Below are 25,664 nucleotides of genomic sequence, written 5' to 3'. Positions count from 1 at the left end.
TATAATATTTAAACCATTCAAACTGTTTGACCCAAATGGTCAAACCACTGACCCAGAAACCGGTGGCCAGAACAGTTACATTTCTGGGTCAGTTTTTAAAACCTTGAAGAAAACTTGTAGAGTAGAGACTTCAATGTTAATAGCCTAATTCGAGTGAGAGGTAGAGGTGTCAAGAGTGTTAAGAGGTTGGGGAGAGGAAGTCAATGCAAAAGCTCACCTAAGTTGATGATTAGTTTCTTTGTTCTTTGGTATTGCATTTGCATGGAGTGTGGCCTACTTTTCTTTTGCTTGGACCACCCCATCTCTTGTATTCTCCTCTCTCATTCTTTCTTATTTTTTCATTTTATAATTTTTTACTACAAAAAAGTTTTAGAAATGAGACTTACAAAACAATAGATTTTAAACTAAAAGAAAATTTTAGGTAACTCTTAACCTAAAGAGATTAGATGAGATTCAATGTATGGGAACTTTCAAAAAAAATAGCATTATACTATAGAAAAAAATAAGCAACAAAATTGAGAATATAACTAAATCAATAATCAAACAAAAGAAGGGTGACTTAGTAAACTAAAATATGAAATTATGATTGGTAAAATGATTGAGTATAGATACAACTCTAAAGCATACAGTTAACTATATAACTTAAAGATATCAAGAAATAACAAACTAAGCTTAAGATAATTAATTCTAATCAACTTGAAATATTAACCAATGAAAAAACATAAACTATTTAAATTTTCATTAAGCAAACAAGCAATCTTAACACCCTAAAATTAATATTGATATGTACATGTCACATGGTATATTCCATAACTAGGTATTTCTATCAAAAAAAAAAAAAAAAAACAAGTGGACCCATCTTCTTTTACATAAAACTAGTGTAAAAGATATTTCTATGCATGTGTTGAACTAATGATGAATGTGTAAAGATATAGATGTTAGCATTATATGACATGATACTCTATTTTAACTTTTATAACCTACACTACAACTAAGGGAAGTATTTGCAATATTGTATTATAGATTCTGTATGATCTTTAACATAGATATGAGCATTGGAAAATAAATTAAAAATTAGATATATAATAAAATACAAATTAAAATTAGACAATTCCAAAGTTGGGGCTGCAATTATTGTATTTATTATATATCTTTATATAAAAATCAAAACCACTATAAAAAATGTAATGAAAAGCATCCAAAGCCACTTTTTGTTTACATCTAAAAGAGAAGCTTAAAAATATACATATGTGTTCAAGTAATGGTAAAGATATAATAATGTAGTGGATTGTTGTATTTCTCTCTTCTCCCTATTCTATCTTTTCAGTTTTTAGTTATAAGTTTTATTATTGTCAATCTTCTATCAATGGAGAGTGTTGAATCTTGGTGCATCAAAAAACTGATTGTATCTTGTAAAAATCTCTATCATGGCATCAGTTCCTATTTAATCAATTATATTCCAAGAAAATATAATAGTTAGGTTAGCTTTTTCACCAAATTTGTTGTTTCTTGTAATCGTACTATTTTTTTGGTCTTCTATCCCATAATTTATCAAAGATACTATTTTAAGGGAGATGTAGTTTATTAGTGAACTGAATCAACCTTAAGGCTTTAAAAAAAATCATATCATAATTTATTTTCTTGGTTCATTTTATTTGATAAGCCAAAAATAGTATTCAATGTTATCATATTTTAATTATTTGTCTATGACATTTATAATTATAACTAGACTTATTTGCATTATATTAAAATTTGAAATTGCAGTTGGAGGTCTCTTAAATGCAACTTTTGGTAATGCAACCGAATTGATAATATCAATTTATGCACTTAAAAATGGAATGATTCGTGTTGTTCAACAATCATTACTGGGTTCAATTTTGTCAAACATGTTATTGGTACTTGGTTGTACATTTTTTAGTGGTGGAATTGTTTTTCACAAGAAAGAACAAGTGTTTAACAAGGTACACACATCATATTCTATTTTATATTAATAGTACTTTTTCTTTTAAATATTTCGTAATGTCATTAATGACTATAAAAATAATTATGTCTTTATGGATAGGCAACTGCTATGGTAAATTCAGGGTTACTCTTGATGGCAGTTATGGGTATAACATTTCCAGCTGTCCTCTACTACACACACACTGAATTGCATTTTGGAAAATCAGAATTGGCACTTTCAAGGTTTAGCAGTTGTATAATGCTTATAGCATATGGTGCCTATCTTGTTTTCCAATTGAAGAATCAAAAAAATCTTTACACTCCTATCAATGAGGTTAGTATCTCAAATGATTTAAAGTGAAATACAATTTTTTATTTGACATATATGATTTTATTTAGAAAGGTTTGAATTTAAAAATATGTCCATGAAATAAAATAAAAATAATATTTTAAATATAATGATTCTATAACCTTTAACTTAGTTTAAAAAAAAAGCATATTACTTTAACAAGGAATTATAAATCCCATTTATGTTGATAGAATATTGTTCTACTATTGGGATAGTATACTATTCTTTATTTCCCATTTTTATATTCTTTAATTTCACACATAATACAATGCATATTCTTTATAAAAGCAATTAAAGATAAATATTAATATTCCAGAACTAGAATAAAAGTGATCCTAAGTATTTTGAGTCTAAATTTTATTTAAACGCAATAATTTAAATCCTTAGTATGTATATGTGTGTATGTGTATAAATTAAACCTTATTAATATTATACAAATTGTCCTATTCTATAATACATTTGTTTTATTGTAATTATTTGCTAACATTTCTTTTATTTTTTTATTAACTCTATCTATTTAGCTTTTTGATGAATTAATAGTCATACATTTTCTAAACTTAGGATGAAAATAAAGTCGAAGAGGAGGTCTTAGATGAGGATGAAGTTCCTGAGATCTCTAAATGGGAATCAATAATATGGCTTTTAGTTTTAACAGCTTGGATTTCAATTCTATCAGGATACTTGGTTGATGCCATAGAGGTAAGTTGTTTCTTAACCTTCTTAGACCATTGAATAAATAGATCTTATAACATGAATCAATATCTTTACTACACTAAAAATCAATTGCCTCTTGATTGAAAAATCAATTATTTTTGCATTGTTTAGCCAATAGAATTAAAAATATGTACCATGATATTTTCTACAGATGTAATGTTTCTTTTAAACTAAAATTTGTCATATAAATGGTTTTAGCAAATAACATATAACTTTAAGCTATTATACCTTTTCTCCATTATCTAATGAAATATATTTTGTTTTGTTTTTTAAATAATATACTTTAAAAAAAGAAGTTCCTAATAAAATATAACTTTGAATTACTTTGTTTTTCATATAACATACTCGAAATGACAGATTACTATCCTATATTTTGGGATTAGTGGCAATTACCCCCCCCCCAAACTTTCAGATTATAAAAATGCCCCATTGACATTTAGTTTAGTAAAAGAAGAAGTTAATTTATCAAAATACCCACTCAAGAAACTTCTGTAAAATGGAAGTTAATTACAACAAAAGAAAAACCAAGAAACTTCTATAAGGATCAGGAATTTCAACAAACACAATATGTAGTTAATATCAACTAGACTGGCAACAAATGGAAATTGAAAAAAAATACTAAATTAAATCCCATCACTTGTAGAAAATTGTTGGAAAAAGGGTAATTTGGGGATTTGGAAATGTTTAAACAATTAAATTAGAAGCTTTTTCATGATTAACTAACAAAGTGCTATTAAAGGAGTGTCTTTGTTGTAATCTGAAAGTTCAGGGGGTAATTTCCATTATCCTCAAAGTATAGGGTAATGATATAATTTACCCAAAATACTATCTTATGATTTTCTTAGTGAGATTTAAATTAAATTTAGTAAGACTAGCAAATGTGCACATGCCAATTTAAGATGATGAATATGATGATGATGATGATGATAGTAAAAGTATGTTTCCAAATTTTCTTCAATTTTTTTGTATTTCTTTGCAATAGAATTTATTCTTAATTAATACACTTATTTTTGTTTAATATGATGAGTATATGATATTAGAGAGTGCTAATGTTTTTGATAAAACTTTACATTGTTTATTTTTATCTTTTAAGTTTTTTATTTAATTATGACATCAAAGGTTGATACATCTGACTTGAAAGGTTGAACTATTAACTTTTCACCAAATAGGAAAACAACACTTTTAGGTTAGTTTTGAAATTTGTCTTTCATTTACATCGTCAGTAGAAACAATGCTTGTCTATCATATTTATTTTGCTTTAACATGGCTAATATAAAATATTATAGATTCACCCAAATGTTTTTTGCAATATTTCTATATTTTTTAATATTTTTTTTATTTTTCTTTTATTTTCTTTATTTTTTATTATTTAATTATGATATCAAAGGCTAACACATTTGACCTGAAATATTGAATTATTGCCACCACCAAATAGGAAAACAAATGTCAGTTTTTAAAATTTTCATTTCTTCCAACATCAATAAAACAATTTTTATTTATCATACTTAATTTTATTTAATATGAATAATATACGATATTAGAAATGTGCCTTATGTTTTATACAATTTTTTATCTTTTTGTAATTATTATATTTATTTTTATTTTAAAAGTTTATTATTAACTATGACATCATGGGTTGACCCAATTTAATGAGAGAAAATTAAACAAGGTAAAAAGCAATAGTTTAAATTACACTTTCTTTGCCTTTACAATCAAAGAGGGGCCAAATTCAAAAGTACAAGTATTTTAATCAAACAAAAGCTCCACACTCTCATTTGTTCTTTTAATAGTAGTAGAGATATTGATTAACTCCAAGAGAAATTTTATTCATGCATGTTTATAATCAAAAAGTAGGTTTAGAGAAAGCTATTCATTTATGGGATAAGTTTAAACACAATGACCCATCCTTAAATTAGGATTAATTAAAAAGGGGATTTCAAATACTTAAACATACAAGCATTTGACATTATGAAATTCATAGGAAAAACTTATGTTAAAAGTAAGTGTATATCTATATATATATATATATATATATATATATATATATATATATATATATTAAAAGAAACAAAAAAAAGTAACAAACGGATGGTAATCAAAGTAGAGAAAGTTTGGAGTATCAAGGAGAAAGGATGAAAATGGGTCCTTTTATAAGAATCACCAGCCTTGGTATGGACATCCTACTAAATGTAAGATAGCGTGGTTTTCACCTACAAACTCCACATGGACCAACCTTTAAAATGCCAATTATAACTTATGTGGTGGAAATGAGAAAACCTTATCAAATTGTGTTTTAAGTCAAATTTACTAAAAAATTAAAATGTTTCAAAATAAAAGATATGATCTCAATATTTAATAGAAAAAGAGAAAAATGAACATTTATCAAGTTATACCTATTTATACTATATATAAAAGTGTGGATGCAAAGTGAAAGTTTTTTGAACCAAAATTACCCTCTATTTCTTTGTTTGAGAAAGGGTATAAAAGTCATTTATGACAACTTTAATGCCAGCTTTAATGGCTACTAAAATTCTCATATTTGTTTATTTATTCCATCTCTAATTGTAAGGGTTGAAAATGTAACTTCAATTATTACTTTCCACCTCATTCAATCCCCTTTCGTTAAGTCTTAAAGCTAAGGTATTAACTCCTATTTTCTCTTATTAAATTCTATATTTGAGTTATTTTTTAATAATAAATTCTACTAATTAGATCTATGTCAATATTTTTAACAATATAAACCCATATATTTCAAAACTATCTAAAAAACAAAACCATTCTTTATCCAAGTGGTGGCTATGCAATTCAACCATCCGAATCAAATTGATCAACCTATGAAGTCATAGTTAGGTAATAAAATTTAAAAAATAGAAAATTATAAAAATATAAAAAAAATTAGACATATTTATGATATTTTTATTAATCAAATTATAAAATTAGTGTAATAAACAATAATTATTTTTATTAATAATGAAAATTAAATACATAATTTAGAATTGAACAAAAATGAAATTATTTTACTGTTTGACAAAGATCAATAATTCAACTTTTGGGTCCAATGTGTTAACATTTAATTTCATAAATAAATATTAAAAATTGAAAAAAATAATAAATTTTGCAAAAAAAAATCAGTCATATTTAATATCATATAGTTATCATATTAAGCAAAAAGTAAGTGTGGTGTATCAAAACTATTTTTACATACAGAAATACAAAAAAAAAAAGAAAAAATTGATTACATCTATAATTGTATATTTTCATTACTACTAAAAATATGAATATTGTGGAACTTTCTTTTTCAATTTATAAGCCCTCGAGACCAAACAAAAGTTTACACACCATAATGTACTTTTTATTATATATTGTATAAGTTTTAAGAGTTCTTGCTTTATTATATATGTTCTCTTTGAGGGCTAAGGTTCATGTCCCCCGACCTTTCTTTTTTGGGGGGTTTAAGACTAAGCTCTATTAATTTACTTAAAACTTCAAGCCTAAAGGAAGAGGAGGGGAAGAGAAGTTATAGTAATTGATTCATTACAAATTTTAAGCCCATGAATCTCCACATTGACTTCTTTCTAACATGGGTAGGACTATTTGGATTATTCATAAATAACCCTTTAATCTCATATATTTGACAGTTACTTTGACAAATGGAGATCCATGAAATATAAAGAATCAAAAAGTTAGCATACAATAACAAAGAGGGAGGAAATGAAAGAAATGGAATGAAGAAAACTCTTTGCATTGCATGGGATATTAATAAATTGGATAAAAGTACATTGAGATCAATAAAAACTACATGCTTTTCAGATCAATATTAAATGTTTATTGATATTATATAGGTAATCCTAAAACTTATGGTTAAGGGGATTTATAAGAAAGTAGGAGGAAAATATTATAGTTGTATTTGACAAAGGATATGGTGTAAGGAATAGCTTAACTTGGAGGTTAGAATGGCATACGAAAACTTATATATTTATTTGTTTTTCAATCTAAATAGTGAATTTTATGTGAAAAGCAATTTTGGAAACATGAAAAGCATCCTAAGTTAATCAAAAGTCTTGGTAATGAGTAAGGAATTTACAATTAAAACATACAAAGAGGTAATGAAAGAAGAAACCACAGAACAAAGCTTCTTTGTGAAGAATTTAGAAGCATATAAAATTTTCAAAATATAACGGTTTCATCATTCCAATCCCCAATATAGTGATTAGAGTTATAAACTTGAACCTTTGTCATACATTGGCAAAGGAGAAAAGAAAGAAAGTCTTAATGAATTGAGAAATGGGGAAGTTAAGATCTTAAGGGTTGAAATGGCTTCATTTGAGGTTTATTAATTGAAAGGTTTGGGCAGTTGATTCATTTGTAATATGGGGAAGGTGCATACCTTCCAATGTGGTGTTGCTTGAGACATTAAGGTGTTGATGCCAAAGAGATATTTAAATAAAAGGAGAAATCAATTTAAAGAGATGAGTTTGGTGAAGAAACTTCAAGTAGCATTCTTCCTACTTAAATTCCACTTGAAGATGATGGGATTCTATTGTGCTTAAAAAATCTAATATAAATGTGAGAGAATTATGACAAAAATTGATGAAAACTCATTAAGTCCAAGAGAGTAGAGATTAATGAGAAATGGTAGGAAGAGTGATAAGTCCCAAAGGTAGAACATGGATAGGATTTGAGAGGGGAAAAGTCTTATTAATGAGCTATTAAAGTAATTTTATTATAAATAAGAAATTTATTTATTTTTAATTAGGGATGAGTATTATATTTCTCTAATTCTTTGGGGGTTTTCAAAAAGGGTAAAGTTTTTGTAGTGTAATCTTGTACACTTATTATATGTCTAGTATGATTGGCATTAATGATATGATGGGTAACTTTGGTATCTCCCTTAACTTTGAGATGTTGAATAATGTGATCAAGGTTGCTTTGCATCCAATACCATCAAAAGTTATTTCTAGGTTAAATTAGATTAAAAGTCAACAAACTCAAATTGCATTTGATGTAGTTCAAAGGGGTTTGTTACAATTTTGATTTAATCAATTTGGGGTTATTAAAGGCAAAAATTATTATAGTGGGGTTAGATTGTGTTACTTAGTCTAATGTTAAATGGATCTAGAAAAAAATAGTTTTTTTAATGAGGGTTGTTTGTTGAGGAAGTGTTTAATGGGTTGTTCATAACCATTTGTAAGGCCTAATCATGCTCTAAATTTTTAAATTGGGCCCAACTAAACCAAGCAATATATAGTTCTATTGGCTCTAGGGTGTAAAATGTTTATCTGAAGGGACATCTTTAGAAAATGTTTTGAAGGTGTTTATAGAGGTCTTGTTAAAGGTTTTAGATGTATTTCAAATGATCAAAGGGTGAGACATCACTATAAGAGTTAATTAACCAACAAAAATCCGGTATAGATAAACCCAAGTATGCATTAATATATTCCTTATGGATCTTCATGATATTATTAACATAATCATAAAATTGGTAATATAGTAGCATTATTTTGAATTTAATTAAAGAATATACATTATTAATAATGTTACACTTATGTTTTATTTCAACTTTATATTTACCAACTTAATATTATATTTATTATTGTATGATCATTGAACTACTTTTATAGGGGGCTTCAATTGTGTGGAAAATTCCAGTTGCCTTTATTAGTGTTATACTACTTCCAATTGTAGGCAATGCAGCAGAACATGCAAGTGCAATCATGTTTGCCATGAAAGATAAACTTGTAAGTTTTTATGAAACTATAATGATTAAGATTTTGTTTTATTTTTATTGCTATGGTATTATATTTTTTCCATATTTCTTCATAGGACATTTCTTTGGGAGTTGCAATAGGGTCATCAACTCAGATATCCATGTTTGGGGTATGTAATCAATATTATCTGGATGTACTACCAAAACAAGTCAATATCATTTGGGTAACTTGTTCTCCTTTTTTATTTAGGATAAATATATAATCATGTCACTTAAAACCAATAAACAAATTAACATTAAATATATAATAACAAGAGGTTTTTTTTTTTTTGCAATTTCTATAAGAAGACTTATGTTATAACTTAAATATAATTTAAAAACATTGAGAAACTATAAAACAAATTCCATTGTCACTGGTTATTATTTAATTGTTATCACCATACATCATAAAATTTTAATTGAGAAGTTGATTTATGACATTTAAAAATTCAGGGAAAAATCCTGAACAGTACTCTAAACTTTGGGGGTTGTGTCAAGTCAGTCCCCAAACTTTAAGACATGCCTCTGCAGTAGCTTGAACTTACAAATTGTGTCTAATAGGTCCCTACCATTAGTTGACCATTAGTTAATGTCATCACGTGGCATCAAGTGTGCATTAAATAATTTCAAATGGAAAAATTACCCTTTATGATATTTTTTGGCCATTTTACCCATTTTCGTCTAAGTGTTAGAAGGAGGGTTATGAAACCAGACATCAATAAATTGTTGAAGCTCTTGCTCCCCTTTTCAAGATCCCCTATTCAACAATCAACTATAACCGGATGATCACCTGTCCGGTTTCATAACTCTTCTTCCCCTTTTCTTCTTTTAACACTCAGACGAAATGGGTAAAATGGTAAAAAAATATCATAAAGAGTAACTTTTCCATTTTGAAATTGTTTAATGCACACCTGATGTCATGTGACAGTGGTGATTGATGTTCAACTAACAGTAGGGACCTATTAGACACAATTTGAAAGTTCAGGGTACTACAAAGACATGTTTTGTAGTTTTGAGACTGACTTGATACAACCCCCAAAGTTCAAGGTACTGTTCAGGAATTTTCCCAAAAATTTGTTTAGCTAATATAGTCATCCATCTTGATTTAAATATAAAAGTGATATTATAATTAATAATTTATAGGATAAACTTGATGTTTCTCCTAAATATTAAAACCTTCTTTATCTTTTCCAAATGGATTTAGACCTCCCCTTTTAGATACATTTGCCGTTATATCTATCAAAAAAGTGAACAGATCTAATATATCCTTGTAGAAATGATGAAGAGAAAAGGTTGTCCATGTAAATTGTTTGTAATCTTGTAACAAAGGTTAGGAGGTTAGTTTTGAGTTTGGGAGAATCCTACCACTACAACTAGTTACCTGGTCCTCCTCTTCAATGTTAAACATTGAGACCAAGTCTCTGTTATGACTATAATAGGATAACTAGTGTATAGTTTGGGTTGAAACCAGACTATACACCAACACCAACATATTTGTAATATTGATCCAACTTTTTGTATTGGCTGCAATGGGATCAAGTGCAACTTGTTTGTGATTTTTAATGTCTTTACTGCTGCCAAAGAAAGAGAAATTGGAGTAGAGCTTAAAATGGCAATTTATGGGAAGTGAAAGGCAAGCTTCATTAATGGGGTTGTTAGAATATTGAGGGAGGCTAGTGAAAGCTTATCTTCCACAAACAAACAAATCTTAATGAATTACTATTAGAGGCAGATCTTTATTTATTTGATGACATCAGCTAGCAAGAGAGGTCTTAGTTTATTTTAAAAAGAGAGGGCAAGTTCTAGTATATAGGAAAAACATCAAAGGAGGCTTAAGTCTTTTATCCTAATTTATATTATATTGATAGTAATAACTTTTTATAAAGTTAATATAACTCTTTAGAGAAAGGTAAAGATGAGTATAGCAGTTATGACAAATTTGAATATCATGAATCTTCCTCATAATTTAATATTATTTCTTATAAATATAACATATATATATATATATATATATATTTGCTATTATTTCTTAAGTGAATATATGTTTCCATCTAAATATTATGTCTTAATTTATTTTTAAATTTAAAATATAAAAAATTCTATTTTTCATATAGATGAAACATTTTTGAATAAATTATCCTTGAAAATGAATAAACAATCATGTTAAATTAGATATGAAATATTTATAACTTTTATAAATGTAAATTATATTAAAGAGAAAATTATTAAAAATGTTTGTAGTATTATATTCAAATCTTTAATTTAAAATTTATCTATTAATTAAAATTTATTCATGAAACTATAAGATACGAATTTGAAAATTGTCATGTATAACCACAAAAAAAAAATTCTAGCTTTGCTGTTAGAATTGGTGTAAGTAAAACAATTATGTAAATTGTAATATTTATGTCATGTCTACATTATAATAATTGATATTCTTCTAAATAATTAATATGAGTTGCTCTATTCATCAATAATATTTCATTGTTGCTAATTTTACTATATTTTCATCATATTCTCCTAATATAACATATGCAATTGTATAAACTTTTTTTTTTTTTACTTTTGAGATCTACTTACCTTTTAAAATATCATTTGCTATTTTTTCTGGCTAGATTCCCTTTTGTGTCATTGTGGGATGGATTATGGGGCAACCAATGGACTTAAACTTTCAACTTTTTGAGACTGCCACTCTTTTTGTTACGGTAATAGTTGTAGCTTTCTTGTTACAGGTATGTATTATTTATATAAGTTTCTTTAAATTCATAGTTATTATTCTTGAAAAACATCAACAATGTCTTTTATTTCCTTTAGGGAGAATTAAACCTTAAAAACTACTATTTGCTAATATATTTTTATTATACTAATATTTGTTTTTACATATTTGCAATGATTTTTAGGAGCCATTGCTTAGTGCAATGGGATAAAGTTTCAAACAAACAACGATGAGAATGTTTTGAGTCTAAAAGTAGCTAATTTGTGTAAAAAGTGCCAAAGGTTTGGTTTGTATATATTTCACTACTCTCAAGAACCTAGATAATTAAGACTAACATTGAGTGATGTCCCTTCTATTTCTTTATAATTTTAATTTAGTGAAATTTCTTTTTAAGACTTAAATTTAGAATCTCTAAGATTTATTATACATAAACTCCCAAAAACATTTGATAGTATCATATATTTTATATATAACTTTTAGGTTGGCCCAAAAGAAAATAAGAAAATTTGGTTCTTTGGTGTTTATATAATAATGGTAAATTTTTTATTTTTGTAATGAGAAAATATGAATAATGAACCTTGATTGTCAATAAATATATTTACAAAAAAAATAAATTAATAAAAATATAAAATAAGGTTAAAAGAATTTTATAATTTTACCATTCTCAATGTAATATTTAAAAAAAATGAGTGAACTCCACATAGCCCTTTGTAGTATGGGGGCCTATCACTTGACTCCCTAAACTATTTTTTGTGTTAGAGTGTTAACCTCCCCTCTCCCCCCTCCCCCAACACTTTGCACACCCTAATGGTGTTAACAATGTGTGGGTAATTATGAACTTACCATTTAATTAATGTTCATGTGTGTGAGGGACCAATTCCAACAAAATGGTAGTCTGGCCCATCAAAATAGCACCCTAGGTTCAATTATTAATTTCAACCATTCAAATAGTTTATAAAGATTTCATCCAATTTGGCCCATCCAAACAATTCATACAATCATCACAAATTTTTCTGCCCCTAGACCTTTTAGCCCCTTCAACTTACAAAAGATTACTTCTTATGAATGTTACCAATTGTCTACTATGCATGTGACCGAACCATGTTAGTCTACTTTTTCTCATTTTTTACCTATTAGAGGCTAGTAATTTCACAAGAAATTTTTAGTACATAAATTGTCTTGACCCTAATGGGACCCGTTTATCAAAACCCTAAAAGATTTGGATTTCAAACTTAGGGTACTTGATACTTGAACCTAATTGTATTTAAATGTGGGTAGAGATGGAAATTTGACCCGTCCTCAGTGGGGCTCTGACCTGCCCCACCCTAGTCAGGGTGGGGTTTATGACCATTGATCGGGTTTGGATGGGTTTTGGGGAAACCCAAAACTTTAGTGACCAGGGGACGAGGTGGGGATGGGTATTTGTCCACCCGACCATGACCTTGTCCCCGACTAAAAGTGTATGTATGGGCATTTGTTCACCCAAAACTCTAGGTTATTGTTGAATGTTGTTGGTTGATTATGAACTTTGAAGAATTTTTTCATGTACTTAGCTGACCTATCTTAAACCCACCTGATTAAATGATAATTAGGTAAATATAATAGGTTTTGGATCAAGGGTACTTGGTCAGGTTTGGACCTATTAATGAATGAAATAAACACAAAAAATTCTGGTCATTAAAGCGATCTCCTAGAGTAGTACATTAATATCATGCAAGTGATGTGCTTATGTTTTAGTCATGATCTTTTGTTTTTTTGGTAAAATGCATTATCAAATGTATCATATAATTTGGATTTTAATGATATATTTTATGCTTTTTCGTATACATCATTTACATAACCTGGTTTTTAAGATAAATTCATGCATTAATTAAATGGCTAAACTGAAAAATATAAAAGAAAAGAAGGGCTAAGATCAGTTGAGATGTAAGTACATTCTTAGATGGCCATGAATGATTCATCACTTTCAAGAGGCCACTTTGATAGCATAGATTATTGGGTTGATTTATTTGGATGGCTCAGATTGATTCAATTCCTAGTGCATCACTTGGATGGTTGAGATCAACTCACTGATCTTGAGAGATGACTTTGATAACAGCCTAGATCTTAGGTTTATTTGGTACATCCTTGACCTGAAGGATAAAGATCACTTAAGCTGTGTTTGGTTTGAAGGAAAAGGTGAGGAGGAAAGAAGGGAAAGGTAGGGAAACCTTTACAAACCTTATATAGATTTCCCACCTTTCCCTTCTTTTCCCTACCTTTTCATTCAAACTGAACATAATCTTAATTGATATTAAGACACCACATTGATCGACCAATATATTTAGTTTCATTTGCCATTCCATTTCCCTAGCCTAGATTAGTTAAAACCTTTGCGTACCACTGACCTGGATGATTGAATCATCTGAACTTTCACCCAACGCATTTTCCAAGTCCAGTTTTCTTAAAATTGGCAAATTGGTTAAAAGATGTTGACCAGGTCATTGATTCATGGGTTACATATAAAATGTACTGAAACTTTTGGGTGCCATAACTTTGTGCTCAATTGTTCGATTGAAGTGATCTTTTTTTCTTTAATTTTGGATAATTTTCTGAGATCTATGCATTCTAAGGCACTTTGCCCAACAATTTTTCCAAAATAACTATTTTTCTACCTAAGATCCAATTTTTAGCTTTCTTTATAAATAAAAAATTAAAAACCAAAATAAAAATATAAATTAGGCATAAAATAATACATACATATATTGATGATGTGTCATGGTTTTACCTATCTGAAATGTACAGTTGAACTACTAACTTTTGACCCAAAGGCAAAAGCAGTTCAATCTACAAGTCGGCTTTTAAAATACTGATGGTTTATGCAATAAATAGATGAAAGTCTAGGGGGAATGTAATGCAAATATTTTAGGGCGTTAATTAAAGACCCCCAAACTATTGGGGGATATGTGATGTTTGCCCTAAAAATTTTTGAGCTAGTCATAGAGGGTGTAATACTCTAATTAGGAAAAGAAAAAAAAAAATAACTTAACCAATAGATTCAAGAAACATGAGAGAACTTATTTTAAAAATGCCAAATTGAGAAGAAAAATATATTGTAAGCTTTAATTCAGATTGATTTGATGGGATCATGCGAATACATATGATTCCAGAAGAATGTTGACAAATCAAAACCCTCTCTTTTGAATTTTGGGATCACCAATTGCTTAGTAACCATTTTTATGACACTGGTTGATTGTTTATAAGTTTCTCAAATTTCATGCCTCTCTAGCATCATAGTCGAACCCTGATTTGATACGTAATGTCTAAATATATGCATTTTTATATTCTTTTTCTAAAGATAATGTCTCTTAATTAGATTGATGAATTGTGACATTGTGTATTATTTACAGGAAGGAACCTCTAACTATTTTAAAGGACTTATGCTCATCCTTTGCTACTTGATAGTTGCAGCAAGTTTCTTTGTACATGTAGATCCTAAATCAATTGGTAAGTTAATTCTACCTTACCACTATAAAAATCATTGGCCTTGTATATGTTTTATTTATAATATAGGCTTTAGTTAAATTCTATATGTTTGAACACATGTCAATATTGTTATTTTTAAATATTAATTTTTATTCTTGTGTTCTATTATAATATTTTTATACATGAAATTCATAAAATTTATATTTCTTTAATGATTAATTTTGAAAAATTATTAGTGAACAATATTCCTGTTATTCCTTTTTCAGTGGCTTCACAATTAAAAAGTAGAACTTGAATAATTAACTAATATACATTTCTCCTTGCTTTAAGCATTTGTTGTAAAACATTGTTATGAGATTTAGAGGGGTGGTAGGTGTTGTGGGTTGCAATTCTTGAAGGATTGTTTCCTAGCTCCATTTTTAAGTGCTTGATGCCTTCAGAAGTTGGAGATGTAACCATGGAAATGGATTTGGTGGTCATCTGCACATTCAAATGTGATTTTCTTCTACTAGATTGTTGTTAAGGACAAAATGTAAACATGGACCGTTTCAATTCAAAAGGAATGGTGTAAGTCAATGAATGCCCTTTTATGCCAGAATGACCATGAGTTGGTGAACTATCTTTTAAACCATTCTTCAGTTGTTTGGAATTCAATGGTTGGTTCCTCATGTCAGTGGCCAAATGCTGATTTGAGAAAAGGGAGGCAACATTTTGTGGTTGTTGGCTTCTTTGGTGAGATAGATTTTATGGGTTGAAGGGGAAGGCATCTCGAAAGAGGGATTTCCATGATAGGTGGGGAGGAGCCATTTGGTTGGACTGGCTTAATTAGTTTTTGTTCTATGTTGTTTTAGCCTCTATAAGAATGTATAGAGCTTCCTCTTCTCGTGGGGGGGGGGGTTGTATATCCTTTTCTTATAAATCTTCATTTACCTTTCAAACAAATAATTAACTAATATAAACACAATAGATGAGGTAAAATTCTTTTATTTGTGTTACTAATTTTTACTACTTATAATTTATATTTTCAGTGGTTAACTTTATTTACTGCAAATAACTTAGTTTTGCATTAGCAATGTGGGTTTGAAAATCTCATAATTCAAGTTACTTGTTATGTGCTTTCCCACTTAATCTCAAAGTTAGCTTATCATCAAAACCCCCCAAAAAAAAGTTAGCATCATGTTAATTAGCTATTTGGGTTTAAAATAAATACTATGTAATTGGATTAATTATTGCATCCTTAATTTCTAAGTTTATGCTTTTTATTGTTATGAAATGCAAATAAATTTGAAAATTATTACACCCTTTATCTCTATGTGATTTATCTTCATATTCTTAATACTACCTTAACCTCGAAGGTGTATCGATACTTTGACCAATACATGTATTTTTTTAGTTTTTTTATTTTTAAATTTTAATTTTGAATATATTATTCTACATTAAAAAGATTTTGTAAAAAAACACCTATAAACAGATTTATGGGGGCTCAAAGATATGATATGATATGTCTCATATCGATTGTATTGTATCGATATTTTGAACCTCGATCCCACCTCATGGGGTTGGAGGAAGGGGCCAACCCCTCTTTGTACTGTAGTCCATTCATCTACCAAAATAAATAAATAAAATTAAAACTTAACCTCATAACATATGTTATATAAGTGAAGGAATTTAAAATGTGTACAAGATTTAAACTCTATCAATCCATAAAAAGGGCATATTATTTTGATTATGTACTATTTTATTAATTGAGTGGTTTTTAAATTTATCCTATTAATATAAATATACAATTACATTCTATAAATTTAGCACAAATCCCAAAGAATATATAGTTAAAATTTATATATGAACATACTAACTTGTAGGTATTTTAGGGTTTAAAAGATTTCATGTAACATAAACTTAGCCTCAATTATGATTATATTAATTCTCAATATTTTTTTATATACTTGTTTTAAAGCTTTAACTACTTAAAAATGCAAATGCAACAAAATTTAAGTAGTAATTAAAAAGACAAATGCAAACTTTTTAACTCAACTCAGCAACCAACATTCACACATCCATATGTTGCTCTCCTTGTTTTCTTAACTAATGACTCAATCCACAAGTTAACTTCCCTTTGTTTTACAAGAGGAAGAAAAGAAACAATAGAATAATAAATACCTCATACAAAGTACCAGTAGCATTCAACGATGATAGTAAGGTTAATTGTATTTAGGAATTAGTGATTTAGGTTGTGTTTGAAAATGATGCAAATGGAGTGTAAATCCCGGTTCAGGGTAAATTTGCACTCTGGTTCACTTTTGCTTGTTTTTGGCAACATTACATTTATGCATTGACAAATGGCAAACCAATGCATATTTACATTGATAATAAGATGTAAAAGAAATAAATTTTCATTCAAGTGGGCTTTTGATAAAAAAAGCATATGCTTTATTGGAATCCGTGTTTGCATCCATTACGGCTAAAAGTTTGTTTGGTAAGAAGGTAAATTTGTCAATGCAAAACTAACCCAACTTTGCAATTTATATGGACCATTTTACACTCTACATATTTGCATCCACACTTATTCGCATTATTTTCAAACGCAGCCTTAGGGTTATACTTTAAAAATACTAGTTGATATGGGCTCCATATTATTAACCTACATATAGAATCTAAACCACAATAAATATATATAGGATGGCAAACCAAGATTCACTTAGCCCTACCCACAAAGGACAAAGCTTAGATGATTATGATGGTATATGGAATCTAAACCATTACATAGGAATTTATAAAAAAGTAACCTAAGCCACACATAGTTGGTTAATTAATTACTAGTTAGTTTTAAATGGGTCAAGCTTTGGTATAAATTGGTCCAAGCTTAGTCCAAGCCTAGGTTATCCAAGGGCTTGGTTTGGGCCTAAATTAGAAAATAAATGATATAGTTCCAAGTCCAATCCATGTAAAATTTCAAGTTGAGTCATTTTGATATGATATCTTCCTAGTCTAAAATATTATTTGAATGGAAATAATAAAGATGTCATAAATTAAACTTAATGAAAATATTGATGGTGAAAAATCATATTTCTCATTCATTTCGTACCACTCTTACTTTATGTTTATTTTGTAAATAATATCAAACAATTTGCTACAAAAGGTGTTTTTTGTCCCATTCAAGTGCCCTAGGTATTTCTAATTTCACTATCTTATGCAAGACTACATGAATGGTTTATTTTCCATATTTTACTCTACATTTCTCCAATTATTTTTCTATAACTTATAGAGGGATGAAACAATGTTGTTACTTATACTAGGTTACATTCATCATGTTCTTATAAATCAGTCAAATGAATCAATTACCTATATAATATCTCTTAGGCAAATAATTAATTTAATGATATTTAAACCTCATTGTTACATAGACATTTAGTTTCCTTCTTCCAACTAAAATGAATTTTGAATTGGCAAAATCATTTAAATGTAACTTAATGATTTCTAATTTTATAAAGCTTACCTGATATGTATTTAGATTGGCATTACTACACATGTGCATACACATATAATACATATGCACATGATGTACAATCCATAAACCTTTTTGTGTGGAAAATATCTTTAAGATCTTTTTCTTTCATTGTAAATTATTTTGATAAAATATTTCCTATATGTTTTATACATTATTTTAATGTTAAATGTATATTTTTTGAACTAATAACTTGAATTGTGTTGCAGCAGAGAACTCTCCCAAAACGTAGTACATTAAAAGAAATGGATTCACAAGTTGAAGATCTAAGTCTTGGTCCATTATTTTGTTGTATATGTGTCTACTATTGACTCTTTTCTCTAAATTTTGTTGGTTTTTAGTTTATTTCTTAAGATGTAGCCTATTTGTTTTCTTGGTCCTTAAGCTCATTGGTAAATAGAAAAGGGTTAGAAAATATTCTATTTCCATAGGGAGGGAGGAAATGTAAATTTATTATAGTACAAATTAATGTAAAAGCATGTTTTTACTTTATAATGTCTTTCCTTTCATTTACTATAGATTATTTAAGAGTATTCCTTTTAAACAAATCAATATTTTCACACTAAACCATAAAAATTAACACATTTTTAATATCAATACCTTACATTAACTATTTGGTATTGCAAATGCAAATCTTAGACACCCAGCATTATGAGTTCTTGTTTATCACAGAGATTTAAAATTTTTAAGATGTAAATCAGAAAGAAAGATTGTTGTTTAAATAGTACAATGGCTTAAGGTAATTTAAGAACCATATACCAAAAAAAATAGTGATTTAAGAACATTTACGAAATGCCACACCAATGTCATTCCAAATTATAATTATTTTTTAGTCAAAAAGGAAGAAAAAAGTAAGTTTTTGGGTTCCTTAACTAGCAAGAGAGCAATTAGTAGCATTAATCAGGTAAACATGGAAAGAGACTTTTAATCATCACTTATTTGATTAGTTTTTTTTTTGAGAGAGAGAGAGAGAATTTTATTGAAATTTAATTAATAAAGAGTTGATTGTTTGTGAATATAAAAGAAAGAAAAGGGATAAATACAAGGGGTAGCCTGACCCTATACATTCAAGAGGGCTATATTTAAGGCTGTGTTTGGTACTTTGTATAGGTTTCCCTACTTTTTCCTTCAAACCAAACATAGCCTAAAGGGTCTTCTGATAGACCTATGAAGGACCAAATTATCGCTAAATATTTAAAGGTACCGATTCACTTAGTTGGTAGGGTCTATTTTGGTTGAAGAGGCTTGGGGTTGAATCTCACTTTCATGGTGGAGGGTTATGCGTTTGGGGATGGGCTACTCCCATTGTGTATCCCAATAGAATAAGAAAAAAAGGATGGTTTTAAATATTTAAATACTTAATAATATATATATATATATACTATTTCTAGCCTTGAATCACCTAGTCAATGAAGCTTCTAATTTTATGGGGAATCACTCTTTCCTTATAGATAGTCAACCACCAACTTTAAGTATCCTTTCTATCTGAATTCTTCAATGTGCAACATGAGTTGTATAATGCTTTATTATGAATAAAATGATAGTTTATATATTGGCTACTTATATCATTGAATATGTTTCCATGAAAAAAAAAACCTTTATTCTATAAATATAGGATTATGATTTGAGACGCCTTCTTCAGTATACAAACCAAACATAGGCATTCTATTTTGAAAAGATTGACATACTTGTTCTGTCCAAAAGGGACAAAGAGTGTCTCTATTGCCAGGATTAGATCCTAGGTACAAGGTATGGGTGTTTAAGAAACACTAAACTAGACAATTTCTAGATAAACCTTGGACATTGTGATTGGTAGGTGTGAGCTCTAGGAAGCTCATGGTCAGCTCATAGGAGTCACCACCCATATTTTAGAGGAAATTGACCCTCATTTCAGTTTTGAAATTTTGATTTACCTTCAAAATAGTTAATATACTTTTCCATGGGAAAAGCACTCATAAAAGAGATTTTGGGATTCAAATGGATTAGGAAAGGGAAGGTATTAAGCACCCCTCTCTCCAAGTTGCTAAACCAATAAAATTATTTCTTAGAGTTTCTGAAATCTTATGAAAAATGCTTCCAACTTCTCCTAAAACTAGTTTGACGAGACATTATTGGGCCTTAGGTACTAATTTCCCTAAGACTCTTGCCTCTCTACCTCTTTATCCTAGTCTAGACGAAGCTAAGAATGTAAGTTACCAAAGCTTTATAACATTAAGCAACCCAAAACTAAACTAATACAGGAATTACGAACTTGAGCTAAACAATAAAGTGAGAAGCTTATCTCTCGTGTATAACCTTGGTAAGGATTTTTCAACAGCTGAAATGGGTTGAAATGATGTTTGAGTGAGATTTTAAGCTGGAGGGTGCTTCTAGTTTGCCATTAATGTTAAGAAAATCTAAAACTATTAAAGTTTGAAGAGTTTTTACAAATCTCCAATCTAAAACACTATGGGAGGATTTGAAGTTTAAGGATCAAATACTTAAAGATTATTGGCAAATGGGATTTTTATAAAGGCTATGAATGCTTTTAGGGTCTCTCCTCCTTCACCCTAGGCTCGAGTTTGGTATTTATTTATAGAAAAATGAAGGAAAAACATGTTTAAAACTTATTAATTTTTGTGCATCCAATGAGAGTCTAAGGTGTGTTTGTCATTGTAGTATCATATTTGGGACTCCCTATGGCATAAAATATAAATTTAACTCACCAATAAATGTTATATTGCCTTTTCTTAACTTTAAGTGGGGGTAGTTTTGGTGTTTTAGGTTTTTTAAGTCTATTAGAGTCAATTTTATTTATCCATGTGTTCCAATATGTCAAGCATAGGGTTGACATCTACCCCCACCCTCTTGATGTCTCATGTTAGGACAGATAAAGAGGCAATTTAATCTAGTGCATCAAAATAAAATCTTTTAGTTTAATGGCCAAACAGGTGAATTAGGTCTTGAATTTTGACATACAATGGTTTTTTGGTCTTTAAGCATGGTGGTTAGGTCTAATTGTTCATTTGATGTTTGAATGATGGAAATCTAAGGATAGTATACTTTAATTAACAAGATTTACTGAAACAAAATCTTAGTTTGATGGTGGGTCAAATAGGGGAATTTTGGTATGAAATTTGGTGGATATGCATTTTTGGGCAGCCTTAATATGATGGAAGAGATGAATGAAGAAAATACAATTTATCTATAATTTATGAGGTCTTTGCATTGATTATTATGTCAGTTTTATTTAATTTTACCATAATTTAGCTTAATGCTAAAAAAAGATTTCAGGGGTAGTTAATCCAAGAAAAAGAAGGCAAAATGTAAGAAAAGAATGTCCAAAAAGACCAAATTCAGCCCAGCCCGGTTATGGAAGCAAGGGAGCACACTTCGGCCCAAGAAGTATAAGTTGATTCCTTGAGAAAACCCAAGAAAAGAAAGCCTAGCAAAGAGTAAAATTCAGCCCAGCAGAGAAGACCAATTCTCAGCCCAAAAAGCTAGGGGCAACAACCCTTAGAAGGCTTTCAAGAGAGAACTCTAGAAAGTTCAAAAAGGGGGTGTAATACACCCCATTCTAAAAGCTTCAAGAAGGGGCAAGAGCCCCCTTGAAAATCTATATAAGGAGGCCTCTAGAAGGGGGGTGAGGTATTCAATTGCTTGAGATCAAGGCTCTCCCAATCCTAGAGGTTCGAACACCTTAAAGAGAAGAAAATAGAAGAAGGGCTAGGCGCAAGGAGGAGAAGAAGAAGGGCTGAAGGAGTTCAAGTCAAACTAGCAAGAAGAGAATGTGAGTTCGAGATTTGGGGGTTTTTGATTCAGAGATCTATTGTAATAATTTCATTCTAGTTTCATTTTCCTTTGATTCGAATTCAGTTTTCTTGTTGTAATTTTTTTTCTCCTCCCTCTTCCATTCTTTCTTGATATAATTAAGTTTGTAAAATTTCAGATCAACAATCAATTTCTTTTTATTCATTCGAATGGGTGTGAATTGTTCTTGAAGTTTCTTGAATAGGGGTTAATTGTATATCAATTTAGCCAATTAAACTTTCAAAACTCATATCTGAATTCTCAGATCTGAGATTGTAAGATCTGAATTGCTTGAAAGAGAATTCAGATCTATAAATTTTCAGATTGGCCGAATTGATCTAAGATTAGAATTCTTGGAGTGCTTGAGAAAGACTCTAGGAATTCAGATCTACTATTCAATAACTGAATTGCATGCAAGGTTAGAGATACCTTGCACAATTTATTTGGTGATCAATTCAAATTTGAATTGATACCTTAGAAATGTTTGAAGAAATACTTGCATGGGATTAGATCCTTGATAGAGATATGGGGATCATTACTCATGCATAGGATGAACATGCACTTGAAGGAGGTTGTTCATGACCTTGGGGTTTCACCAAACCAAGGCTCAATCACAATCTATTCGATTGATTCAATTTGGTTGATTGCTGAATTCTGAGATTAATTTTAACTGCTTACTCTTCTAACCTGAATTGAAGGCAATTGGGCTAATAATTTAGATGGACTTTAGTTTAGGATTTTTAGCTTTTGAATAAAGTTTTGATTTGTTGTTGATCATATAAGAAGTGACCAATTTAATATTGGTAACTGTTTCCTGAATCCTTGTGGGAATGATACTTCACTCACTACTTTATTACTTGACCAGCTAGTGCACTTGTTAATGCCAGGATGATCCGGTCAATGAATTTGTGATCAGAGATGTAACTTGAAAATTTTGGTTCAAATCAAGGTTTTAGCTTATGGTTTATTAACCAATAAGGAGGTTTAAAATGGAATGTTGCTTCTTTAACGGTTAAATGGAGAATTAAGTCATGAAATTTGGCGTACTGAGGTTTCTGGGCCTCTAAAGATTATGGTGAGGTCTAATTAGTTAAACAAAGCTTGGATAATGGAAATCTATGGCTAAAAAGCTCTAACTAATAAATTTGCTAAAATAGAATCTTGGCTCAATGATAGGTTAAATGAGGAATTTTGGGATGAAATTTGGTAGGTATGCATTTCTAGACGTCTTGAATTTGATGGAATAAATGAATATGTGATTAGAAATGTAGATTAAAAGATTTGGTTCAGATTAAGGTTTTAGCATATGGTTCATCAATCAATGTAAAGGTTTGAAATGAAATCTTGCTTATTTTAGAAAGAAAATGATGAATTTAAGGTTGAAATTGGATGAGTGGATTATTTTGAGGATGTTGGACTTAATGAGAGGTGTTTGGTTGTTTGGGTTATGATATCTTATGTGCTTTAATAATAATTATTAAATTGAAATATTTGTTGCTCAGACAATTAAACAAGGGAATTTTGAGTTGAAATTTAACATATGGCATGGATATGAGGTGTCTAGTCGAGTGTAAAGTTCAAATCTGATAAAGAATTTATTGATCTTGGTTGTCTAGCTCTATTCATCCAAGGTCGCCAAAATAGAATCTTGGAATATTTTAGGTTGATCGTTGAAGATTTGAGGTGGGATTTGGGAATTAATCGTATCTTAGTATCCTTGAAGCAATGAATGTATCGCATTTGATTTTATGGAGTCAAGGTTTAAACATTGCATAGATTGGGACCGTTAAAGAGGAAGTTGATGTGATGAACAGTGGATCTTTAGAGTTTGGTGATGAAATTTAATGTGTAGATAAGATATAACTTCCTAAGTCTAGGAGTCATGTCTGATCGGGGTGCTAAATCCTATGTAGTGTTAGATGTTGATCTCAATGTCCTTATTAATCAGAGGCTAATTTTATTAGTAAGGTTATTAATGTATCGATTGCGTCAAAAGGAGGAAATTTTGGGTTTCAATAAGTTTTAGTTTGACCTAGTTATACTTTTAAGCTTTAGGGTCTGTTAAAGAACTAAGGTGAAGGGACCAAGCAAAAATTGGGTGCTGACAGTGGGGAATCTAAGTTCTTGCATATAAACCTAAGATTGGCACTTAATTAACTAGATTTTGAAATTATTTACTTTTGACATGCCAACTAGTGAGATCCTTTTGGAGTCAATACTTGGGTGTGTTGGAACAATAATGAAAGGATCTAAGGGGTGGATGAATCTATTCCTTTATCAGACAAAAGAGAACATCATAGTAGTTGTTCTTTTTCATGAGAAGCAAGAGACTAGCATTAATGGTTTCAAATGTTGTTTGAAAGAATTTTGTAAAATATAATTTATTTTGAAAATTCATGTTTCTTTGTTTTCAAGGGATTCCCATCTTGAAAGAGGACATGTCACTGTGGCTACGTTTATGAAACAAGTCCTTCCATATTGCAGTGATGGAAATTATGAATAGAGAGTATACTATGAGTATATATTCATTCCTAATAACTTGGTGGATACATTCAAATGTAGGCCAATTGATATGAGCTTTGTGGATGGAAAAAAAATAGATGAATATTAGAATTATTAATGGGCTTAAATAAAGTCCACACAACTAGGACCAGATGCATTACATGTGGCAAATCGATTTCTAGTGGGTCCCATATAACTTTCTTTCTTTCTTTGCAAAATAAAGTAGCATCATATCATTACTACTTTAGAAACATAACTATACAGTAGGAGTTAAGTCGATTCCAATGTAGCTATATCACCCACTCGTTCAGTTTATCACCACCATTTAGAAGATTTACAAGCTTCATGGAGTCATTATTGACTTTAATACCTTAATTTCTGCATTGTAGCTGGAATCAACCCAACAAGCTTTTCCTTCAGCAATTGTTTCTCCTATGATGCATTAGATGATGAATGCTCGTCCTTCATGACCTGTATTGGGTTCAAAAGAGATATCAGTTAATTTCTAAAGTATTAAAAGGCAAAGATGATGCATGTTCATGTTGGTGTGTCTCTTTGTGGAGTGTCTTGGATTTGAGACATGAATTTGTGTAATGTGTTACCTGTTCCAGAATTGACATGGGAAATAACGATATGTGCTCAAAAACTTGTTTATTCCTCACTTTCTAGATAACATAAAGTAAAAACACAGCCTTTTCCAAACAAGAAAAGGTATGTATCTTTGCCTTGTGGCCTTCAAAGAATTTAACCAGCCTGTAAGTATTGTGTGAATAGGCTTCAAGGTGACCCTATCAAGGTCGAAACCTACTTGGTCCTAGCACCAGATTCATCGAGAAAACATACAAGAATAAGTGATTGTCAGTCTCCATCTCAGAACAACAAAATCGACATTTTTGATCTTCTTATGAGATCCAAGCTATGCATTTATCCTTCATAA

At 29.5% G+C, this 25,664-nt stretch overlaps 1 protein-coding gene across 6 annotated transcripts in view; it reads left to right on the top strand.

Annotated features, from left to right (window-relative positions):
• The window catches only part of LOC148860712 (vacuolar cation/proton exchanger 5-like), a 29,534-nt gene extending 10,606 nt beyond the window's left edge, over positions 1-18,928 (top strand). The window contains exons 6-13 of one of the 6 annotated variants that reach the window (XM_088985864.1): positions 1,765-1,961; positions 2,063-2,275; positions 2,852-2,989; positions 8,626-8,742; positions 8,828-8,881; positions 11,366-11,482; positions 14,856-14,952; positions 18,649-18,928. In XM_088985864.1, the coding sequence (XP_088841990.1) occupies positions 1,765-1,961; positions 2,063-2,275; positions 2,852-2,989; positions 8,626-8,742; positions 8,828-8,881; positions 11,366-11,482; positions 14,856-14,952; positions 18,649-18,668 (953 nt within the window). In that variant the 3' untranslated portion in view covers positions 18,669-18,928. Of the gene's footprint in view, positions 1-1,764; positions 1,962-2,062; positions 2,276-2,851; positions 2,990-8,625; positions 8,743-8,827; positions 8,882-11,365; positions 11,483-14,855; positions 14,953-18,645 lie in introns of all 6 variants that reach the window. The other 5 variants (XM_088985863.1, XM_088985866.1, XM_088985865.1 and 2 more) reach the window with 5 other exon arrangements.
• Positions 18,929-25,664: the final 6,736 nt, after the last annotated feature.

The sequence above is a fragment of the Nelumbo lutea genome, chromosome 4 (assembly GCF_056320005.1).
Source record: "Nelumbo lutea isolate HS-2025 chromosome 4, American lotus-T2T, whole genome shotgun sequence".
Classification (NCBI taxonomy): domain Eukaryota; kingdom Viridiplantae; phylum Streptophyta; class Magnoliopsida; order Proteales; family Nelumbonaceae; genus Nelumbo; species Nelumbo lutea.
This window is presented reverse-complemented; position numbering and strand designations above follow the sequence as displayed.